The sequence below is a fragment of the Megalops cyprinoides genome, chromosome 18, assembly GCF_013368585.1.
Source record: "Megalops cyprinoides isolate fMegCyp1 chromosome 18, fMegCyp1.pri, whole genome shotgun sequence".
NCBI classification, from domain to species: Eukaryota; Metazoa; Chordata; class Actinopteri; order Elopiformes; family Megalopidae; genus Megalops; species Megalops cyprinoides.
The window spans coordinates 9,112,180-9,133,901 of record NC_050600.1 but is presented as its reverse complement, the minus strand read 5'-3'; the positions used below and the strand labels follow the sequence as shown (position 1 = coordinate 9,133,901).

Here is a 21,722-nt window from a genome sequence, read left to right as displayed (position 1 = left end):
CCTTTAATAGGAATAAACAATTTTCTGATCTTTCTTTTACAGGCCAATTTAATTTAGCAAACAGGGAATAATTTCTGCCACCCTTTGGCTAAATGGATGTGTTTTACAACGCGGCACTTTGCATTTTTCACTGCAATGTCACAGAACATAAAAATGCAAAATTGTTTGACCCCCTACAGCTTAAGTGGTGTGTTTGCCCCTTTGGCTTAGTGACACAAAATAAAAAAAAAAAACTTGGACATGGCACAACTTCAGCTGTAATGGCCATTAATCAGCAAGGTAATTACACCTTCTTAATGTGCGTGGATTGGCCAACTGAACAGCCCATATGTTGACAGTTAAAGAGGAATTTTCTTTTTAACGAGCAGGCATGTTTTTGTGATTAAACTGCGTTTGATTCTATTACACCTAAACACGGACTATTAATTCAAAATTGTTTTGTGGACACGCCAGTGTGCTCTATCACTTTGGGATTAATAACAAAAAGATTTACCGTAACATTTTTAGGTGTTCTGGCTCCTAAAACACACGGCACTGTAAAAAAAAAAAGAATATTTCAGGCTTAAAGACCATTTTAAGAGCCTGCTGCATGGGGCTTGGGGCAGAGGGATCACGCCAGCTTTGTCTTTCAGCTCAATAGCGTGAGTTTGAGAGAGAACATGGTGTGGACAGCATCGCACGGTCACAGCTTTGACCGCACCACGAAACCACCTGAAAACCTCTTTCTGACTGCCACCAGTGCCGTTATGTGCTTAATCCATGACATCCACATAATGGAGGCTCTGGCATTGCACAAACAAAGAGTGAACACAAAATAAGCAACACAAAAATGCTGACTCAGTCGAATGTTAAAATATCTTACACAGCTATCGTTCACAATCCAAGCTTTTCAAAAATGTCTTTGAGGACCACATTAAATTTAACAGCAATGCAATTTGTGTTTGACTTACTCAATTTACTCAATTTGGGCATAACGTCTTTCTTTTATAATCACATTACAGCAAGAGTTCAGTGCTTGGTGAAAAGAATAAAAAAACATTCTGCAAAAACATGCCTCTGTTCGCTTTCTTTTCAGCTCCTGCCTGAATTGATAATGTATAGCTAAGAAAGTGCGGTGCTGTTTAATTGAATTTGGATCAAAGGGCTCCGGTGGTGCTCAGTCCTCCACAGAATACTGGACTGCATGGGAGTCTCTGTGAATGGATGGTACCCCAAAGCTGGCCCCAAATGATTTATAATAAAAACACAGATGACACATCATCCTGCAACAATTAACTTACGATAACTGCAATTATTACTCAGTATTGCTATACCAGAAAACACAGTACACAGAGTTTAGCAGCATATTTGTGTACTGATCTGGCGATGATGGATTCCTAGTCTGGCAGAGAAGAAACATTTTAACTACACACCTTCAGACAGAAGGAAAAAAGTGTTGTGGCAACAGCAGGAACAGTATAGAAGACACCCACTGCTATGCTAAACATGTGAGATAATCAGAGAAAGAGAAAGCCAGCACAACCATTTTAACAGTATAAAGCACGATTTACAATTGTATAAAACATGCATGATAGATTCTACCTATTCTATTCTTTGAAACTCAAAAATAACCTGTAGACACACCAACAACATCAATGAACACTTTTAAAAGAGGGCTGGTTTGTCACACACATGTGAATAGTTAAGCCTTCCGAGAAGATGCCTATGGTGTTTGCGGAAACTGTCACAATAGCCACAAGGCCCACAGGTGTTTTCACACCCAAAGTTTTACATGCTTCACTAACAAGGATCTTGTTCTGGCTGCCTGGTTCTCACTGGTCACATTCAAGTGTAGGTGAAACGCCCCTTCACTCTGCCCCTATGTGCCACCTTTCTATAAAGTTCAAGAGAGTAGCTCTTTCGGTTTTTATTGTGCACACACGAGTAACAACTGCTTAGAAGTTACAAACAGCTTACAAATTAGCACAAGTTGAAACTAAAGACAACAAAACGACCTCCTCCCCTGACTGGCCCTTTTTCTGCACCATTCCTGGTAGATACACGGTGAAACACAGGTAATATCTTGGCTGCAACGTTAACCTGAGGAAGGCATGTGTGAATAAAAACAGCGACAAACAGGTCCACTTGCACTCAGCCTTCTTAACCAGGTTCAGCATTACATTGCGAAGTGAGCCAAGAGACCATCACCGCATGGGCCTAGGTATTCCTGCAGTGTAAATGAATGCAATGCACATGTTAAGGTATCCCAAGGTTCCCAAAAATCACAGGGAGCTGCCATGTTTTTGCCTGCACTTTCTTTCTTTTGTGAGCGGTCTGGTTTGGCTGATCACCTGTCAGGCCTTTGAAACATGAGAGCACCAATTTAGCACAACGTATCATACCTTTCGATGTCAAATGTACAGGTACTGGACATATTCTGTCCAGTACCATAAATTCCTGCTACGCAAATGCTGTTTGAATTGATCATCTAAATTTTTGGGTTAACATGCTATAAACAGTAGCTTCCTGCATGTACATTAACATACATAGTATTTTAACAGTTAAACCACTTTTAGATGCATTAACAGTTATGTCAATGTAATCATTATAATATTCACTCTGATTGGCAATGTTTTTCCACTTTAGCTGCAGATGTGGACTATGGTCTGCAACGTTGACTAAACTTCACATCTGCCCTGAGAAATACAAATTACAAATGATTATTTTTATATATATATATATATATTTTATATATACCCCCACCACAACCACCACCATACTACAAATCCAGCATCCCACCAAACAGCCAAGAGCTGAGTCATACCAAAGCTGCCATACCAAAGCGACCCCCACTGACTCTCTGCATGGTAGTCAGTATTTAAACAGATGGCCTGGGTGTACTGGCCCTGCCACAGACCGGCGGCTGGTGCGGAGAGCACAGTCACTTCCTGCTACACAGAATAAAATGAGCTCTGACCCAGTAAGGCACCTGGCTCAGACACGCCATGCCTCTTGGCCAACATGGTGTCACTCCACTGAAGACCACAGCAATTGTGCTCTGTGGGTTTTGCATTTGGAATGATCGTCTTTGTAAATGCTTTTAGTGTTGTGGCGTGTGTCCACACTGATATCATGTGAATTACGACAGACTGCGATGGTACTAGTTTTGCACGTGGGACCGGCAAGACAGGTTATTGTAATGGTGCTGAAATGGGCCAGCGTTATGTATGAGTTACCCTACAAATACACGGTGATCCTCTCTAGCTCTATTAGCTGTTGAGACTCAGATCCTACCCAATCACTCTTTGTAAGGATGAACTGTTTATTTCTAGTGTTTGGAATATTTCTTATATAACATTTTTTATTTCAAGCAAGACCGAATTGAGACCTCTATGCAATCTAACCACAATACATATTAGTGAAAAATTCAAACAAGTGCTGTTTCTCTCTCATTTTTTATTAATTATGAGGACTGCCAAAATGATATTGGTGAGTCAAAAAAGAAAGGGAAATTGCACACTTACTTAAATTCCTTGTACAAAGCTGGGGACAAAGTCTATTACACTGAATGGAGGCTTGAGTGTTATTTCTTCAGCAAGTTGTTAATCAGCCAGACCTGCAGTCTAGTGTTGATAGATCTGAGTTAACAGTTTGTCCTTTAATCCCATCAAACTAACACCGCCGAGTGTAAAAATCCCACTTGCACATCTAAATCCTGCTGACAGCAGAGTTGGCCTGTATACATGAGAATATATTGCAGGCCCATTTCAGGGCTGGCTCTCCTGTAGTGAGCAGTGAGAGGGGGGCCCCCGTTAGAGCATGCGGTAGCCGTAACAGACAGTCCCAGGCAAAAACAGGACAGTGCCAGGGCTAACTTTCAAAGGAAGTAAAACACAAAAGGCATGAAAGAAAATAAAACTACATGTCACATTTTCAACAATATAGCACAGAAAAGGCTACCCTGTGTTTATGTTTTAGATGATAGTGTGTTTTTAAATTTGAAAATAAGAATTATAGAGAATTATAACACAGACATGGCTTATGTACTTGTATTTGTGGTGTGTTTTTTGGGGTGTGGGGGTGTTATCAGCACCAGTATTAGTTCTCCTCCAGCCGGGAAGTACATGAGGAGCTGTGTGATTAGAAGAGGGAAATGAAGCCTCAGGATCACCCTATCACACCCATTACAGCACAGGGTATTGTATAAGGCTTTTTCCTAAACCAACTTAAACCAGCCATTTTACTCAGAACCACTAGAGTGCAGCACTGTGCTTTCTCCCTAAATCTACAGCACCATATAAAAAAGTTTGCTTCCTGTACAGATTATGGGTCTGTACACATAATAGTATATTGAAGGTTTAAAATACTATACATACTATGAAAAATAACAGCAAACAATCATGTATTTCATAGTTTATGGTGCACGATATGGGTCCTAATATGCTTCCTATCATAAAGAGTTTCTGATGCCCTACCATAACAACTCAGACCACAATAACTGCTCCTCTATGACAACTACGACAGCTGTGGATGCCCATAAATGCCTATTCTCCAGAAATGATTGTACACATTCAAACACAACACATGCTATTGTTTTAATTAAATCAGTCAGGCCAAACATCCCATATATAAAAACTTGGCTGTCGTTTAAAGAACCATTCAAACAGATCCTCATAATGCCATGGCCTGTGATGTCAAAAAAGTAGTGTGTTTGCAGGAGGTATTTTTGTAACCCAGGACAATACATTTGCTCACCCTCTTCATTGTTTACAGTTTTGAAGAAGGACCACCAGAGGGCAGTCTTTGCTGGGAAAGTGGCACTTTTGCATCTTTCCTTTGACTTGACGCAACTTTGAGCCGTAGGTGAAGCAAGGTGTTGCTTCAGATATCAGCCCTTTTTCCCCCTTCTTAACACTGCATTTGTACTAAAAACATAAAGGGCAAACACAGCATGCAGCCTATTAGCTAAAGAAAGCTGTGAAATATGTAACTGTACATACAAAAGTAGTTGGTCATGTTCAAGGGAATCACGCTGAGCATGGTTCCCTGACTGGGTGACATGCGGACCAGCAAATACAAAGGGCACATGGATAATGGAATGAGCCTTTCAGATGGTTTACAGATCAGTGAAATTGCACAGAATCTGGGCAGTATGTGGTCCTAACATGAATGAGAAAATTCATTGACATGATTAAGCTTCTTACGTACTCACCTTGAGCAATTTCCTGGCAACTATTTTTTTTTTTGCTTTGCAGACACCCAAATCCTGATCAGCTTGCATAAACTACACCGTACACTAAGTATCACTTTTATGTGTTGTTTTTGCATTAAACTGTTGTATTTGAACAGTGTACTGGTTTTCACTGTAAGGATTCACGTAGTATCACATAACGATCTTTGCTACCGTTTTTTTGCCGTGGTTAGTTTAGGTTAATTTAACTTCAAGTGCAATTATTCCGTAGTTTAACTTTCCCCCTCCCACCTAGCTGTTCATCCCCTTTCAAACTGAACAGGGCAATTATTGGATGTGTCTGAGCTGGAGCAGCAGCCTCATCTCTCAGCCTGGCTGTATGAAGACTCCGTTGTGCAAAGACAAAGGAGAATATCTATGGGAATCTATCTAGGGAGGCCACCAGGGATTGCTCTGTGTATGCACTGGTATTGTGTTGAAGTGGTCTACTCCTTTCGGCTATATTGTGTTGCACTTACATGTTGGGACATGTGCACATTTGTGGTCTCAACCTTGAGTTTTTGACACTTGTTCGTGTGTGGATGGAGCGAGTGTGAAGTTTTGCGTCATTATGTTGGATGGCATTTGTGCTTGCCTCTCTGGATAAGTATCTTCTAAGCAACAAAATTTAATATAATGTTCATACCTCCCATATCTTCCATTTATACAGAAGGATATTTAATGTAGCAATCTGGTTTCAGTATCTTAGAGAAGGGTACACTTGCAATGCTGCAATCATGAATCAAACCAGCAACCTCAGGGTTATAAGACCCTCTTCTTACCACCACCCTATATCACTGCCCACAATCACAGCTACAAATCAGCCAACATCTGCCTTCCCCTGTGTTCATGTTTGAGTGAGTATGTCAGTTGAGTGAGTATGTCAGTTACCGTTTCACCAGAACTATATTAGGATGTTGCACATTTAGTCATAAACCTACAGTAAGGGGAAATATTCAGAGGAAACAGAACAGGTTCAGTTTGATTTTTCCAGCACTTTCTTTGTCTACTGGAGGAACAGGAGTAATTATTGGCCAGTATAGTCCATTCAACACTATTAAAATTGTTGCTCTAACAAACATCCAGTTCTAATAGACCACAGATAACTTGTTGACAATTAAAAGTACCTTACAGTATCCTATATCTTATGCTTGTACATGTGCATTTTAAAACACCACTGCAGATGTTTTGTACTGAATACAGTGACCCCTGCTCATCCAAATATTATGAGTTAAATGCTTTCACTTTATTAATGAAAATCAATAGCAATGTTAGTTTAAAGCGATTATGTAACCCAAGACCTTTACATACCATACTGTGCAAATATAATGAGAGTAAACTGCCCCATTATAGGACTATGACCAAATCAACCTCAACCACGTTCTTATTGCTGGTGTTAGCTGTTGTTCCAAGCAAATCACTAGAAGTAAGCTTTCAGAAGTAATATATTCACCATAGGAAACATATCAAAAGCACCACTGTTAAGCTTAAAAACAGTTCAACACCTGTGCGCTGAAAGACACTCAACCAGCTTCTCTAATCATTCAAACCATGGACAAAACAGTAAAAATCAGATTAAAAATCATCCAGAAGGTATGGATAAGGGTTGCTTCACGTTACATAAATATCGTGGCCACAGTATTTTCTATGAATCTATGTTGCTTTTTCTAAACGCTGTCTTTAAGACAAACAGAACACAACAGGCCACACTAGCGCCAAATATACAAGCACGATTACCCTTGTGCTCATCTTAATCAATATCAAGAACAGCACTTTATGCGTAAACGTTCTTGTATTTTAATCAAACATCATCAATGAATTCGATCGGATTTCAGAAGCTGGAAGCAACCCCCGAAAGCGAGCGAGAAACCCGCAGGCCTCGTCAGTCGATCCCAAATTGCAAACGCCAATATTCAAATCGATCAGTTCATTTCATCTAGAGCTTTTCTACCGTATGTCTGACGAACGTTTCGAACATGTCAACATTTATAAAATGTAAAATGCACACAGAACCTCTAATGTTTAGCTTCTACTCACTTGAAAGCCTACGCCGATGCTGTATGGTAGAGACAACGAATGTTATCTGGCTATTACTCAGTCATCGTCAAGATTGCCAATTGAGGCGATTGTCGTCACAATTTGTATTCTGGTGGGATCTGAAGGACACAATAGGAAGGCATTGCATTTTCAACTAATATTAGTGGATGCAAAACTGCATCACGTATCTGATTAAAATTTTGGCACAGCGGTGCTTCAGTGGTATTTTAGACGACAGCATAATCTGTCTTTATCTTTCTACTAGAGTGTTGATGTCCTTGATAATTACTGTTGTTCTTATGTTCATCTACAGCAAAAAAGCAAATGAGCACAGAAATGTCTATTGGCCTGAAAAGCGGGTGCACCCCTCTATGGCGTGATGTGCGCGCGGTGAGCAAGTCGGTATAATTACTCTCTGCGCAGGGAAAATACAGACAGATTGAACACTACTCCTTCCATAACAAAGCACGCGCTTGCGGTGGTGTCTGAATGCCCATGGAACGCTGCAGGCATAATTATTTCGCTAGTGCTTTGAAACGCTAGGGTGTTTGGTCTTATTCATATCACCAGGTTTGACTGACAAATATGCTTTTGTATAATAAAATAAAAGGAGGAGTCAGACTTACTCATGATGTGTCCCAAGAAGCAACATGTAAAGTGAGAACAAAATTGGCCCTAATACTAATTCCTGGTGAACTCTGCAAGTAGTTATCCGCTGATCAAGCGTTACATAAACAATACTTGCAATATATCCCAAGTTACAAGTCAGACATTTTTGGTACTTGCACTACACACATAAAACGCTGTGCAAGGATGGAAAAAATGTGACACTTGGTTTTACTTGTTATTCAAAGTTAAGGCCAAACCTCACTGTGGTTACCTTGAGTCAGGGGCGCAGTCCCAACATACATATTCCCAGGCTGAGGCTGAGACAGAAGGTGTGGTGTGGGCTGACAGGTCCAAGTGCATTATGGGTACACACCTATACGTTGTTTACAGTGTATTAACTGGATAATTCAGACCAAGAGGCTTATCCAAGTGTAGCGCTGCAGGAAAACAGGGAGATAGAAGAGTGCTATTCAAGGGCACATCTGCAGTGTCCAGGTAACGAGGAGAGAGAAGAGCAGTTATTGTTCAGTTTTTTTTTTCTTGTCCCATTTCCTTTTGGATGGGCTCTCTGACATCAGCCTCATTCTTCCTCTTTGGTTCCTTCATTGGCCTTGGCAGTGTGATGGTATTTTTGCATATCCTGCATATTTTCCTACCTTGCAAACTGTACAGATGCAGTAATAATTTGTGAAGATTCAGTAAAAGGGCTTTTTTTTAACAGTAGCACATTCCCTGTCTGGTTTTACTACCTTCATAGGTAGCTCCTATGCTCCTCAGCTCCTGGAAATTTGTTCATACGGTAACAAAATCGGGTAAACTGCCAGCTTCTGCCAGGTATAAATGTGGGCGTAAATTCTCAAGACGAATAAGATGAAAAACAAGACCACACTGGATATCTGGTTCTTCTCCAGCTATCCTGCCCTGCTGTGCAGATTGACTGGTCAGCACAGAGAACGTTGCCACATTACAGAGTCGAAAGCCACATAGAAGAGGTGTTTTTCAGCTTTTTCAGTATCAAACTCCCAGTCACTAAGTGGGTACAGCTGCCCAGCAAAAACATCACACATGGAGAGGAAGGTCGATGGCATCGCTGCACACTGTTACATCACTCCCAAACGCGCAGTGTAATCAAAGACAGCACTGAGATCCAGTCCGTTACGCAACAATATGAAATGAACCGCATATACAAGGACATGTCAGCAATGTCAGCTGCTTATTTGGGCAGGAATAGGTCAACAGCTTTGATGGAAAAGTTCTGAAAGTGACAGCGTTTTCTCCACGGTCAAATTAAATGAATTCGCATGAATTTAACATGCGTGCCACTTTTTAGACGTCATCGTTTTCTGTCTTTTTATAGCAATGCATAATTCAGGTGGTATCCTCCTTAAAGATTATTAAATAGCAATAGAGTGTGAAGAAAGTAGACAAAATAGGTCAGATGAGAAATAAGGCAAGAAAAAAGGCAAGGAGTACTTTTTAAATGAGACACAAGACACTAATCCCAGTGATACACTGTTTTTCCCAGTGACAACATGTGTAGTTTCTGGCTGTGCTTCAGTTTGTAGCTCACTTCTTAACATCAACTGATGTAGAATAGATGGTTCGCTAAGTATATTACATCAAACCAGCACATACCGCAATGTCCTCATAACATTTATGGAAATTAAATAGTGAGAATAGTAATATGAATGTTCCATTACAAATTAAACTTTGCACAGATGTTTAAGAAAACAAAGAAGGCTTTTATACTTACATCATGGTTCATTAGTTTTCATGTATTCCTCATCAATAATGTATCAAGAGTGGCTTTTTACTAGAGATTCCTATTACTTCAGATCAAGAGCATTCAAGATATCTTTTGAATTGGAATAAAATGTATTATTTCTCACAATGATCACAGACAAAAATTTACTGACAAAAAGATAAGTTGCTGCCCTAAGCATGTGCAAAATGATCACATGATGACCACCACCCATACCTACCTTTGAACTGTCCAAGATCTAAGTGGGGCTGCCATATGCTGTCAACCACCAAATAGTTTGAACCAATCAAAACTTTGATTTCATCACTATTTCTTCACTGACTTTCCCTCATATTCTGACTCCCCAGTTTCAGATGTGTGGCTCCCACCATCCCAGAGTCCATACTGGTGAGACCGTGACAGACTCCAAGCACCGAACATATCCAATTATACTTGAACATGATACTATACTGTATACATGTCTCATGATTGATGATAATAATGTTCCATTAGTAATGTTTTATAAAAGAGATAATCATCAGAAACTGTCTATGGAGCTTACACAGGATTCTTGTATGTCCTTTTATAATTGTCACATGATGTATTGTTCATGCTTAGGAATGAGAGTTCTCACTGAGTGTTTCAGTGAAGCCATGCTGTCATGCATTTATTTGCCTACCCTGGCTTAACTTTGTCAAATATAATCCAATAAACAGCCACATAGTTACCAAGGATATCAGTTTTATTAAGTACAAATATATAATGCGATAGTATGTAATGCAAAATTACAAAACAAACAAGTTGCAGTCACAATCTACAAAGGAGATATTAATGATAAAGATATAACATTTGATTCAGCAAGTTTCAAAATCTGCCATATATTCTCAGAAAATCAAACAAACTTGAGGTAATCAACTCATTTCCCAATGAAAGAGAACATATGTTTCCTTCTTTCAAAGCTGTGAACTGAAAAGCAATATTGAGGAAATAAGTATATATATATACTGAGTCAGTGCTATTGAGAAATGCACAAAGGAGTATGAGATTTGAAACAGTACTGTATTTGTATGCGCAGAGACACAAGGTGTCTTTTGAAAGGTAGGCATCTTGCTGGCTCTGTGTGGTAAATACACTGCTGTGAGGGAAACATGCTAAGGTATTTCAGTTATTATTTTAGGTTTTCTGTGGAATGGCTGGCATTCAGCAAATTTCCTGTGGAAAGTTTTTCACTGGCTGGTGGTATGTAACCACACATGCCTTCTCAGAAATCATTTAACCTGAACTTCTACAAATATTCTTGGCAAATTAACCTGTGAGCTCTGTCTAAGTTGAATAGCGGAACATTTAGTGGGACATATTTGTGTGCATGTTTTTGCATGTGTCTGTATGTGTGTGTGGGGAGTGTACAAGTACACACCCCTTGTGCTTGTGCAAGTGTGTGTTTCTCCAAAGGTACTCCTTCTTATTCATTTCATCTTTCCTCAAGGAGCTGGAGTCTGTCTTCCCCATACCTTGGTGAGCTCTGACCGGTCTCCAGGGCCTCACAATCATCTGTGAAGAACACCAGGTCCTGTGGACAGACACACAGTAAAAAGATGGTTTGGTGAGGGTCACGGTGTGGCGTGGGAGACAGGGCCAGCGGGAGCGAGTTACATGCTTCTTACTCGGTAGCAGACTCTGTTGATGATAATGTACAGGTTCCTGACTTTGCGCTTCAGCAAAGTAATTCTGGGACGTTCTCGGCAGTACTGAGTGGGAAGGTTCTCCACCACATACAGGAAGTCGCGTAGCTTGGGCATCACGCAGGAATTCTGGGAAATAGAAAAAGTGGGCATATATACTGGCCATAAGCACTCACAGTCACCAGCCCTTTCAGCGCTCCGTGTCCATTCAGTGCTTTCTGAGATGTATATGAGTTTATAAAGGTGTTCTGTAAATGCTAGTCTATGAATCAATGGTGTATTTAAAAATGCCATTTTTGAAGCATTGCATGCATTATGCAAGTTATAAATCTGTAATCAGGAGATCCCACCTCTGAAAGCTAAATGCCTGATTTGGATATTTACTGAAGCAATTATTGCAGCTGATGTCCTTTTTTTGAATGACATAACATTTTAGCTAACATTTGATCTTGAATTAACCAACAAGTTTCGGTACCAGTGCTAAAACCACGAAGACCACTAGAAAAAAGAGAGCCTGTGAAGTTATGGTAGTGATGAACATAGCCCAGTAATAATCTAAATGATGATATGTGATTGACTTTGATAATTAAGACTATTTATCTATAAATGCAGTCATATGATCCATGTCATGAGAAATTCCCATTACAGCAAAAGTGTCAAAATACGGAAAAAAACATGGGTAAGAAAAATTATTTGTGACGACATAAGTAGTCCAAAGAAAACACCACAACCGGAACACATACAAAACATTGGCACACGCTCCCAATCACAGACACAGCGCTCAGGAGGTACCACTCGCACGCTTTGTTATACATAACAACTTACATGTTCCAGCATCACTCATGTAATAACCAACCAAATTACTTTGACGTCTTTGAAGTAAGGATCACAAACACTATAAAAGTCTCCACAGATATGACGTTAATAGGATATGGGTTTGTAACAGCGATTACTATATAAGGGATCGTTTTATTAGCTTTCCTCAATTATAGAATGCTTATGACGGCTCATTACCTCTATAAAGTATTTAACTTGTTAGCTGCTGGCGGTTCATTGATTTCCGCACAGAAAAGTGCCGCTTGTGCCTTCACCACAGTCGCTTCACTTACTACTCCAGTCATTCCGATCGCTTACTTAAGATTTTAGTGGTAACGCCTCTGGGCTAAATACAATTAATTACAGAAATTAATCACATGCACGGGTTAATCTACAGAAATTGTTTAAAATGCCTTTGCCTGAGGGTTCTATTAACTTTCTGCTGGCAATAAAGTTTAACTTACATGCACATCCAGATACATTTTGGGCAACACCTCCACACAGGTTTTCTGAAAGGAGACCACAACAGAATCAATGTACTGACACACTAGTTACTGACAAAAAACGTATAAATGTATACATTTTTTTTTCATTGATCGATCTAAGGGCATCTTACCGTGCGAGGATGTTTTTGGAGCTTGTCCAGCATGTCCATAATCTCCTTGCTTAAACCCAACACTCTGGAATAGCAGGTCGGTGGAGCGCATTTTGCCGTCCACAGAAAGTTGATGAAAAATACCAAAGCGACGGCCGCGAGTTTCATCGCGTTAACTGTGCTCGCTTGCTCTCGCACAACACCTTTGAGAAACAAGGTTCCAGGTTACTACAGCACTGGAAGAAGTTCACTCTCTCTGTCCCACTCAGCTTTTCAACAGCGAGAGACAAAAACAGGGGTGACGTCACCGAACTTCCACCGCCACCCGCATTATTGACAGAAGAGATCAGAGAATATTTCAACGCCACTTCAAAAGGCAGATTGCAAAGGCTTTATCTGATAAAATGTAATGTAAAACTAATGTAAAACACCTCCGCACTGGTCACACGTTTATTAAGCAAAATGGAATCCAATTCATAGCTTGAAATATGAAATGTGTTGAACAACGTAACTCCTTTTTTAGTTCTGCATCTCATTCATTTATTTACATTGGCAAGGTTAAAGGTTGCATTCCTTCCAACAGACGGTCTCTGGGAATCTACAGAACAGGTCTTTGCCAGTCGCAAAACGTGTTTGTTATTTCTAAACTTTCAACGCGCATACAATGTACAGAGTAACGTTTATTACCACGCACTTTTAGGATGACTGCCAAAATTCCACTATAATTAGTAGAAAACAGTGTGTTAGTATTACCTCACCAAACGTCAGATTAGATTTAATTTCTTTTAGGGAAATGCAGGCAACCTTTATTGACCCAGCAACGTGTGCCTCATTAAAATGACTGTAATATATTGAGCCATTGGGGTCATTAGAGACTTTTAGATTAATAAAGCAAATGATTATCTTAAGCTTCTGGATCCGTTTTTATATAGCATAAGGGTTATTTTAAAAATCATATTTCACTGGTGATTGGGTTAAGTCTGACGTTTTACAGTCTGACCAAAATAATACTTGCATAAAACCACTTGCGCGTGTATTTTAGGACTTTGGCTTGCAGAAAAGGGCAGGAATTGAAATAAATTCTAATAAATAATGGAGCTCGGATCTAAACTTAAACTTTGACAGACTTGCCACCAATGAAATATCGACTTATTTATTCAATAAATAAGGTGAATGGGTTTTTGAACTAATGTAGGCTATTCTTCCCTACAGTATCCATAGTCTGGTGAGGATATCATGTATGTGAATTTGCTGAATTTGGTGCAATTATGCAGCGTTTGGACTATTTGTTTTCTAGTTGTTGCCAGTTGTTGTCTCACGTGTTCACCTGAAAGTCCGAAGAATTGCCTAATACCTCGGAACAACTTTTAGCATATTGCTTGAAAATATGCAAAAATGGCACATGTGAACAAGAAAAGAAAGATTTTCATTTCAAATCTGCAAATTGTTAACTCTAACGAATTTACAATTGCTGTACTTACTATTTACAATTCCGTTTAAAACTAAATTAAATTAAGATGAACAAACGCCTTTATGACAAGCCAAATTTCAAGTCGAAGTCGTTTTATGAAGATCAGCCAATGTTAGATGCGTTTCATTAATATTCCACTAGGTGTCACTATGTAGTTACCAGTTTTGCCAAGGAGGACACTCTCATATTCTGTTACGCATGTTTGTCTTTGAGCTGTGGGAATCATAATAAAATCCAAAAACAATTCAGAACTCTGCATAGCCTTAATTTATTATCCTTATGTCTCCTGTTTGTCCCTCAATAGTAATGGTCAAAGCATTCCACCTGTTGTGATTTAAAATCAAAAATCGTTGCCCCAGTTCTGTTTGCGCTGTGCTGTGTTGTGACTGTGTGTAGTGAGATGCCAGGAAAGTGATCTGGAATTCCACTCTAAATGTAGATCTGTTTTCATGGTGGCTGCAACAATAATGACAGTCAATTTACAGCCCTGAGGAGAGGCATCAAATAATCTGGTATACCACTGAGAATCACTGCGAATCCCAGTAACCTGTGAGTTTAAGGTCCACAGGGATCTAACTCCTAATCTGTGATTAGGACAGACACACCACCTGTTATGAATAACATCTGTGATTGCGATTGATTTGCTTATCTGTCACTTCTTTCTTACAGTTAGAATTTTATTAATTTTCTCATTAAAATAATTCGTTTTCTGACCAAATAATTTCGAACTGCAATGGCCTGAACACAGAGAGTGGGTGTTGGTGTTGTTGACTTGCAGCAGGACTGGCTGTGCAGTTGTCTTTCATGTTTTAAAGGAAGGAACTCTTGCTTGTCAAATATCTGGTCTGTTTCCAGACTCAAGAAGGCCACTTCATATTCAATCCACAATCCACCAACACCAGTGCCCATCCCACTCCCAACTCACACACACACACACACACACACACACACACACACACAATCTCTTTTATGGGTAGTAATTGTATGCTCTCCCTCTGTTCATCCAGATCTCTATGCTGGTCGCGAAGAGAACAGATCATCTTAATATTTCAATAGCTGTCTCATTTTAAATACTGTATGAAATGTCTGTAAGGAAGTGGTGAGCAGATGCTGTAAGGAAAGTTACTGCCCTGGTGCTGGTAGACTTGACAATGAATCATGGGCAAATGAGTGAACTGCTGTCCACACTTTTTTTGTTAATTCCTCCAAAAGTGGAAAGTTTTTCCAGACACAGTCAGCAACCCTGTAGCCAAAGATCTTTTTTAGCACAAAATAGCTCAGATCTTGGCAGCTCAGACGTTTGGACGCAGCAGACTTAGTTGACTCTTACCGGGTGCCTGTGCTATCCTGAGATAACGCTAATGTTCTTGCAACGGTGTCCGTGATGCTGCAGCAACGTCACAGAAATTTTGTTTGGCTGAGACTCTGCCTCTGAGGTCACAGAGGCCAGGATGCATGGCTGGCATTGGCTAGTAGTTCACAAGCTGCCGCTTCTCTATCCATCCACTTGGCACATGCTGACCTCTGGCTCCTCCTTTCTCAAGTGTGCCGAACAGGGGCTCTTTGTGTCAGCAAGGCATTATGGGATTACTGGGGTTTTCTTTCCCTGGCCCAGTCTGAGCATTTGAAGCCACAGGTCATAAAGCTGCCTTTTTAATCACAGCCCATTCATAAATACAGACAAGTAAATACTGCTCCTGCATTTCAAGCATCTTTTACACTCAGACCTCCACCCAGAAGACCACCCAGTCCAAACTATCAACAAATAGGAAGTCGCTTGTCAAACCAACACACCATGTTCCTTTATGAATATAACATGTAAGATGTAAGTTTGAGCTGGGGGTACATTTGAGGAAGGGCTGTTGAGGGATTATGGCATCTAATCACAAACCACTAATAACGTAATAACTTTTCAATGATAACTCCATAAATCTGTCAATAATGTAATGGAAATGTTCTAATGAAAGCTATACTAACATTTAGCCAATAATGTGATAATATTCCCATTACTACTTTATTTGCCAGCTATTATATTATTAGATACAATCAAAGACTAAAACCAGTAGTTTCATATCTTTAAAAAATAAACATAACAATGATTTCAAAATCAGACTGAAATGATCAATTTCTCTCTTATTTTACATTTACATGATGTGCTTTATTATATAGAGTAATTATTGAGATTTGCCATACACTGCAATGTATAGTACAAGTCTTTCCTGGACTGAAAAGAACTATGGGTTATATCCTACAAATTATAATGCCATTAAATTGTATGGCCTAAAGTGGTCAGGCTGGAAGAAGGTTTCAAATTCTTTTCTCTTTGGTGATGTATCTTGGTGAACATATATATTCATACTTGGCATGTTTCTTTTTTTGTTTAGCCTACTGTATATAGTCTGCACTGTACTTGTGCTTAGGTGTTCTACTGTAAGTCATATTTCAATCAATATTCACTTACTGTTTAAATTATAGTGAAATGTGAAATGTAAGTAATTCAGATCACTGTTATTTGAGGGGGGACAAAGTTCAAGTCCAAAGCTTCACTGGCCCCTTTAAGGGGACAGTTTATCATGTTTTGGACTTGGGACAAAAGGCTGTAGCATGGATACAGTTTATAAAAAACTTTCTGATCAGAACATTAGGGGCCTATGTATGCCGATGACAGATTTTGTACCTTTGGGTCCCATGGTACTACCATCATATTGGATTTTATAGTTATGTATACATTTTCCAAATTTCTCAATATTTGTCAGCATCTGGTTGAGGCAGATACGGTTCTCGCAAGAAACATTTCTTGCATGCACAAACATTAGGTATACCGTGCTGAATGTTCCACCCTTTATGACTTTTCAAAACAGCAATGGCATCTCCTCCTAAATAGTTTTGACGTATTGACTTGGCACTTTGACTAATTTGTTCTTTGGATGTTATATTAATATATTAATATTATTATAATAGTATTAATATGGTTTTGAATTATGACCTATTCTATGTTGTAAAAGAAGTGATTCTGAAAGTCATTTCTGGATAAGGTTGCTACATGCAATCTCCTAGTAAACAACATATTAATAATAATATACAAAATAAACTAATAATGCAACAATTGAGGGAAAAGTTATACCATTATTTTTTTAATGTTATTGTAGTTACTTGACTATTTTACTGCATTATTGGCTGAAATGTATTGCATTGCTGTATGTATGTATGTATGTATGTATGTATCTGTTGCTACAGATATGAGGAGTCAGAATAGTGTTGGTTGGGGATGGTGAGTTTGGATGATGTCTAGGTCTCCATTAACTTTACAATACCAAGATTTTAGAGTAAAGCATGCTCAGGTATTACCAGTTATTGGTTGCTGTCTAACAGATATGATATAATTGGGTTCTCTCACATGAATGTATTTGTGGAGTGGCTGAGGCCCAGACTTTTCTCCTTCTAATTCCTTGTTCTTTCTAACAGAGCCAAGGTGAAATGCTGTTTTGCGATGTGTGAATCATTTTAATTTGATATGTGTCATGTTTTTATTACATAACGTGTTAAGAATTATGTGTAAAACATAACATGTACAATTGTTTGATGCAATGGTGCAATACTTTACATAATGTGTATAATGTCTTTAGTGTGGTATAATGTGTTTTGCAGAGGCAATCTGTATAGTTTTCTGAGATTCTTCTGTGGTGCATACAATATATCAATGCAATGTGTGCAATGTGCCGTGCCGTGATCTGGTGTTGACTGTCTTAGGGTCGCCCTCATGACTATGCCGGTCCCTTGCCTCCCGTCCCCTAGGTATGCTGCCATAATGTTAGCCTGCCGGGGTTTTTTCCTTGTTGCACACTGGCACCTTTTTCACTGCCCCTCCTCTCCTGCCTCTCTGTTCTACATCCCTGCCATTCTTATCATCCACTAACCACTGTTTTCTGTTTGCTTTCTATCCCTGCTCTGGGCTCCTGTCCGGAGCTGTAGCCCAAGCGTCTCATCCTGTTTTCCAGTCCTGCTACCTCGCTGCCCTGCCCATCAAAGTCAACTGCGTTCCAAGAACCGGACATCCTAGGAGACATTCTTATAATCACTCTGCTGTTAACTACAATTGTCTATCAATCGTAAATGTCTTAAAGTATATTGCATAACTTGTCTTTTGATCCAATCTGTGCAGTGGTTTTGAAGATTCAGTTTGTATTTTGAGGTGGTGGTCCAATCTGTAATGCCTGGGCACAATGTGCCATTGTAGTTCTTGTTTTTCTTTTTCTCTCCAATGCATTTTGTTCAACATTTAATAGAACGCTAAACTGAGTGTCTTGACTTCTAGGCCTTCTTGGTGTAGATTTGTAGACGTTAGTTAAAAAAAACACACTATACTTGCACTAGCACAGCCATGGTGCAATAAACCCAATTAATATGAATTATAGATTCTGAAAGCCAGGAAGAGGTCTGTTTTCAAAGAATATAGAGTCTGACTGTTTTTTTTCCTTTTCTGCAACTGTACTGAACAACAAATAACTAAAAGAAAAAGCTGGAAAGTAAATAGCAGCCATCCTGAAAAGAAAATGCTTTTTTTGTTTGGGAAATGTATGGTTTGCCCTTGGAGACCTCCCTTGGAGACCTTGGAGACCACTCCATGCAACCACCGGATGCTAGGGCAGAGACCACTTCCTGCTCACCCCATTCATGTCACCTCACACTCTTCACACATGCACTCCTCAACAGTCCCCTTACCTTTCTTTGTCCACGGTTATCTGCTGTACCATTGGGTTATGTTCTTACCTTTTTTTATTTTCTGTTCTTTGTGCTGCAACATACCCAACCCATGACTGCAATACTGGTGTTGAGGGCGGTGCGCTCTGTGCATCGGTTAACCCTGATTCGGTTAACTGCCACATAAAATCAGGTTATGCCACAACTTGAGCAGTGATGTGACATAATGATTGGGATTGTTCAACTGTTATCCTCAGGGTGGAGGGGATACTTCACCTGAACTGTATCACTAAGTATCAATACAGCATGTGACATATGGTGCCCTCCCCACCAGGGTAAGAATCGATCCTAACAGTATCTCATTGCGAAACAGAAGTATTTATTTGTGTAAGACTGTGCTTATTTGTGTAAGATGTGACTCACGAAAACGCTTTTCTGGGCATGCAACAAACGTGGCAGATGGTTCCAATAAGCATGCCTAACGTTGCCTTTGGTTGGATATGTGGCAGAATTACGGGGAAAACAGTAACAGTGATAGAGATAGTTGAGCCATGGGCCGCATCTTTCGCCTATCCAAGCAAATAATAACGCTGCGTGTTTATTTCTCCTGCTTGATATTTGGTCAGCGCTCTGCGGCCTTCGTTTTTTTTTTTCCCAAGTTGGACCATCAACTCCTTGACAACGACAGCGTCCTTCAGCTGATTTAGTGCAAACGGCACCACCGCTACCCTCTTAGTGGCGTATTGCCACACGTGCTCTTTGCGTTCTTCCTGCGCTCGAAAATGAAAGCACTACGCCTCCCTCTTGCCACTGTTTTTTTTTTTCTCCAGTGGCTCTCTCTACGACGAAAGAGTTAATCTACTAAGAGGGCGCTTTTGCAGCATCTGCCAGTAGGGTTTCCGCGATTTCCTTTATCCGTGGAATCACGGCTTAAGAAAGAAGTCTTTCAATTATTTCACTGAATCGGAACCCGCGGGTAATTTTTCTCAGCATCCCCCGTATGAAAACTGAATCGAATAAGTCAACAGCTGGATGCATTCATTTTAAGGATAGATGGATCTTTCTCTTTGGCGGGGCTGATTTCATACGCACTCCTTTGAGATGAAGCGATAGTGCTGGTCCTCATGTGCGCTTAGTTTCTTTTATTCGAAGAGGCTGAAACCATGGACGAAAACGCGTGGGCTTCCATCCGTCTGTAGAAGTGTAAAAGGAGAACTTCACACGAGCTAACAACATCAAAGGGACAACTTTTACCTGCAGAGAAACAAAAGATATATTATTTGTTTCGTGGGATGCTCGTGACTGAAGTAGCGGAAGATTACCCGTGGGCTGTGGAAAAAAGCTCCAGAATATGGGCGCAAATCACTCCCACAAAACTCCTGTATTTGACGAGAATGAAGACGGTAAGGAGCTGTCCAATGTGCTGTTTTTCTTTCGTTTGTGGCTTTTCCATGCGCTGTGGAACCTGATGGTTAGTGTGGTCACGCGTAATCATGTTCCATGATAAAATATCTCTTGCTCAGTGTTTTACGATCTATAACACGCGGCTTAAAATGATAAAATACGCCTGATATACCCCTTTAACATGTGTTAAAGCTGTAAAGTTTCTGCAAGCAATATAAAATGGTTGCATTGGATTCCTTTCCGCATAGCATTTTCTCCAAATTCTGGTGACTTTTCTTTATATATGAAATTAACAAAGGAAGGCTCGTATTTATCCGTAAACGAAACACCAAGTTGGTAAACTATCAGATGTATTACCTGATAGATTTCAAAGGTGAATGAGGTCTTAATTCGGTAACTGTCTGACGGTAAACCGAAGGCATGAAGCAAATATTGAACACAATAATGCAACAACAAAACGGTTCCATTTTCTCAAATGTTTTTTTTCTGCGTTTCTTTTAAAGTAATTTACTAAATATTTAACTAAGAATGTGATTTTCAGTAGGTCAACATGTAACGCCAGAAATTTAGTTATGAGATAGTGTGTGAATACATCAGGCAAGGGGGGTGTGCAGTTTTCTGCAGCACGAAGAGGCGTGCACTCATTCAGTTCCTAATGCAAAACCGGCAACCGCCTCTATGGATGGACTAAGTGGGGGTTCCCGTGCACCCCCTGGCCAGATTCCCAGCACGACAGCTTCAATCAAACCTCGTCTCTGAGACTTTCAGAAATGATCGAACATAAATTCAAAATAAAAACCTAATGTTTCGATGCGGCAACAACACGTGTTGCTTGATGTATTATTTTAAGTCTAACAAGGCTTAGAACTAAACTGCACGGAAATTAACTCTACCCGTGAAACCACTCGGTATTCTTATGGCTGGATCCAACAACAGCACAACAGGCAAAACAGCAGGTCTGAAATTTGATGAAAGAATGAATAAAAGGTGCCATTTAATCGTAGGACTTGTCTGTTACAATAATCTGTCAAGGGATCTGAAAAAACGCAGTCATCCATGTTAGTATATGTTAGATGGCAGTCAACAGAGTATCCAATCGATTCAAAGTGTAGCAAAAATAAATACATAATAAATACAGAACTAAATAAAAACTATATATATTTTTTACTTTATTAATAAACTAAATATAGAACTCAGTCGTTAGTAACAAAAGAAAAGTCTTGTTAATGCCAAGACATTAAAGACACAAACTATCATTCACATACATACTATGTATCTGGAAAGTTGCGTGTATGTGTGTGTGTGTGTGTGTGTGTGAGAGAGAGAGAGAGAGAGAGAGAGAGAGAGCGCAGTCCGCTTAGAGGGACAAGCGAACAGGTGTTGATAAAGTCTGTCCCCAGCTTGTCAGCCTCCATCTCGCCAGCTGACATTTTTTTTTTTTTTGCCGTCTCCGTTGC

General features: G+C 39.8%; 2 protein-coding genes across 2 annotated transcripts in view; one reads left to right on the top strand and one right to left on the bottom strand.

The window, feature by feature from the left end:
- Positions 1-10,561: 10,561 nt before the first annotated feature.
- On the bottom strand, positions 10,562-12,954 carry LOC118793590 (cytokine-like protein 1). Its single transcript, XM_036551814.1, has 4 exons — positions 12,711-12,954; positions 12,559-12,603; positions 11,261-11,407; positions 10,562-11,166 (listed from the first exon to the last, which is right to left on the bottom strand). Exons 1-4 carry the CDS (start codon positions 12,855-12,857, stop codon positions 11,068-11,070), a joined length of 438 nt encoding a protein of 145 aa, XP_036407707.1. The 5' UTR covers positions 12,858-12,954; the 3' UTR covers positions 10,562-11,067.
- A 6,814-nt stretch (positions 12,955-19,768) lies between these two features.
- LOC118793163 (serine/threonine-protein kinase 32B-like) overlaps positions 19,769-21,722 on the top strand; it is a 51,632-nt gene continuing 49,678 nt past the window's right edge. The window contains exon 1 of the mRNA XM_036551206.1: positions 19,769-20,264. Coding sequence (XP_036407099.1) covers positions 20,213-20,264 — 52 coding nt within the window. The 5' untranslated portion in view covers positions 19,769-20,212. The remainder of the gene's footprint in view (positions 20,265-21,722) is intronic.

Bases quoted from the DNA above. Each gene is read 5' to 3' on its own strand.
- LOC118793590 (XM_036551814.1), bottom strand. From the start codon at position 12,857: ATGAAACTCGCGGCCGTCGCTTTGGTATTTTTCATCAACTTTCTGTGG. The intron at 12,604-12,710 runs GTAAGATGCCCT...GTCTCCTTTCAG, and splicing joins TCCAAAAACATCCTCGCACG to AAAACCTGTGTGGAGGTGTT. The intron at 11,167-11,260 runs GTAAGAAGCATG...GTCTGTCCACAG, and splicing joins TCAACAGAGTCTGCTACCGA to GACCTGGTGTTCTTCACAGA.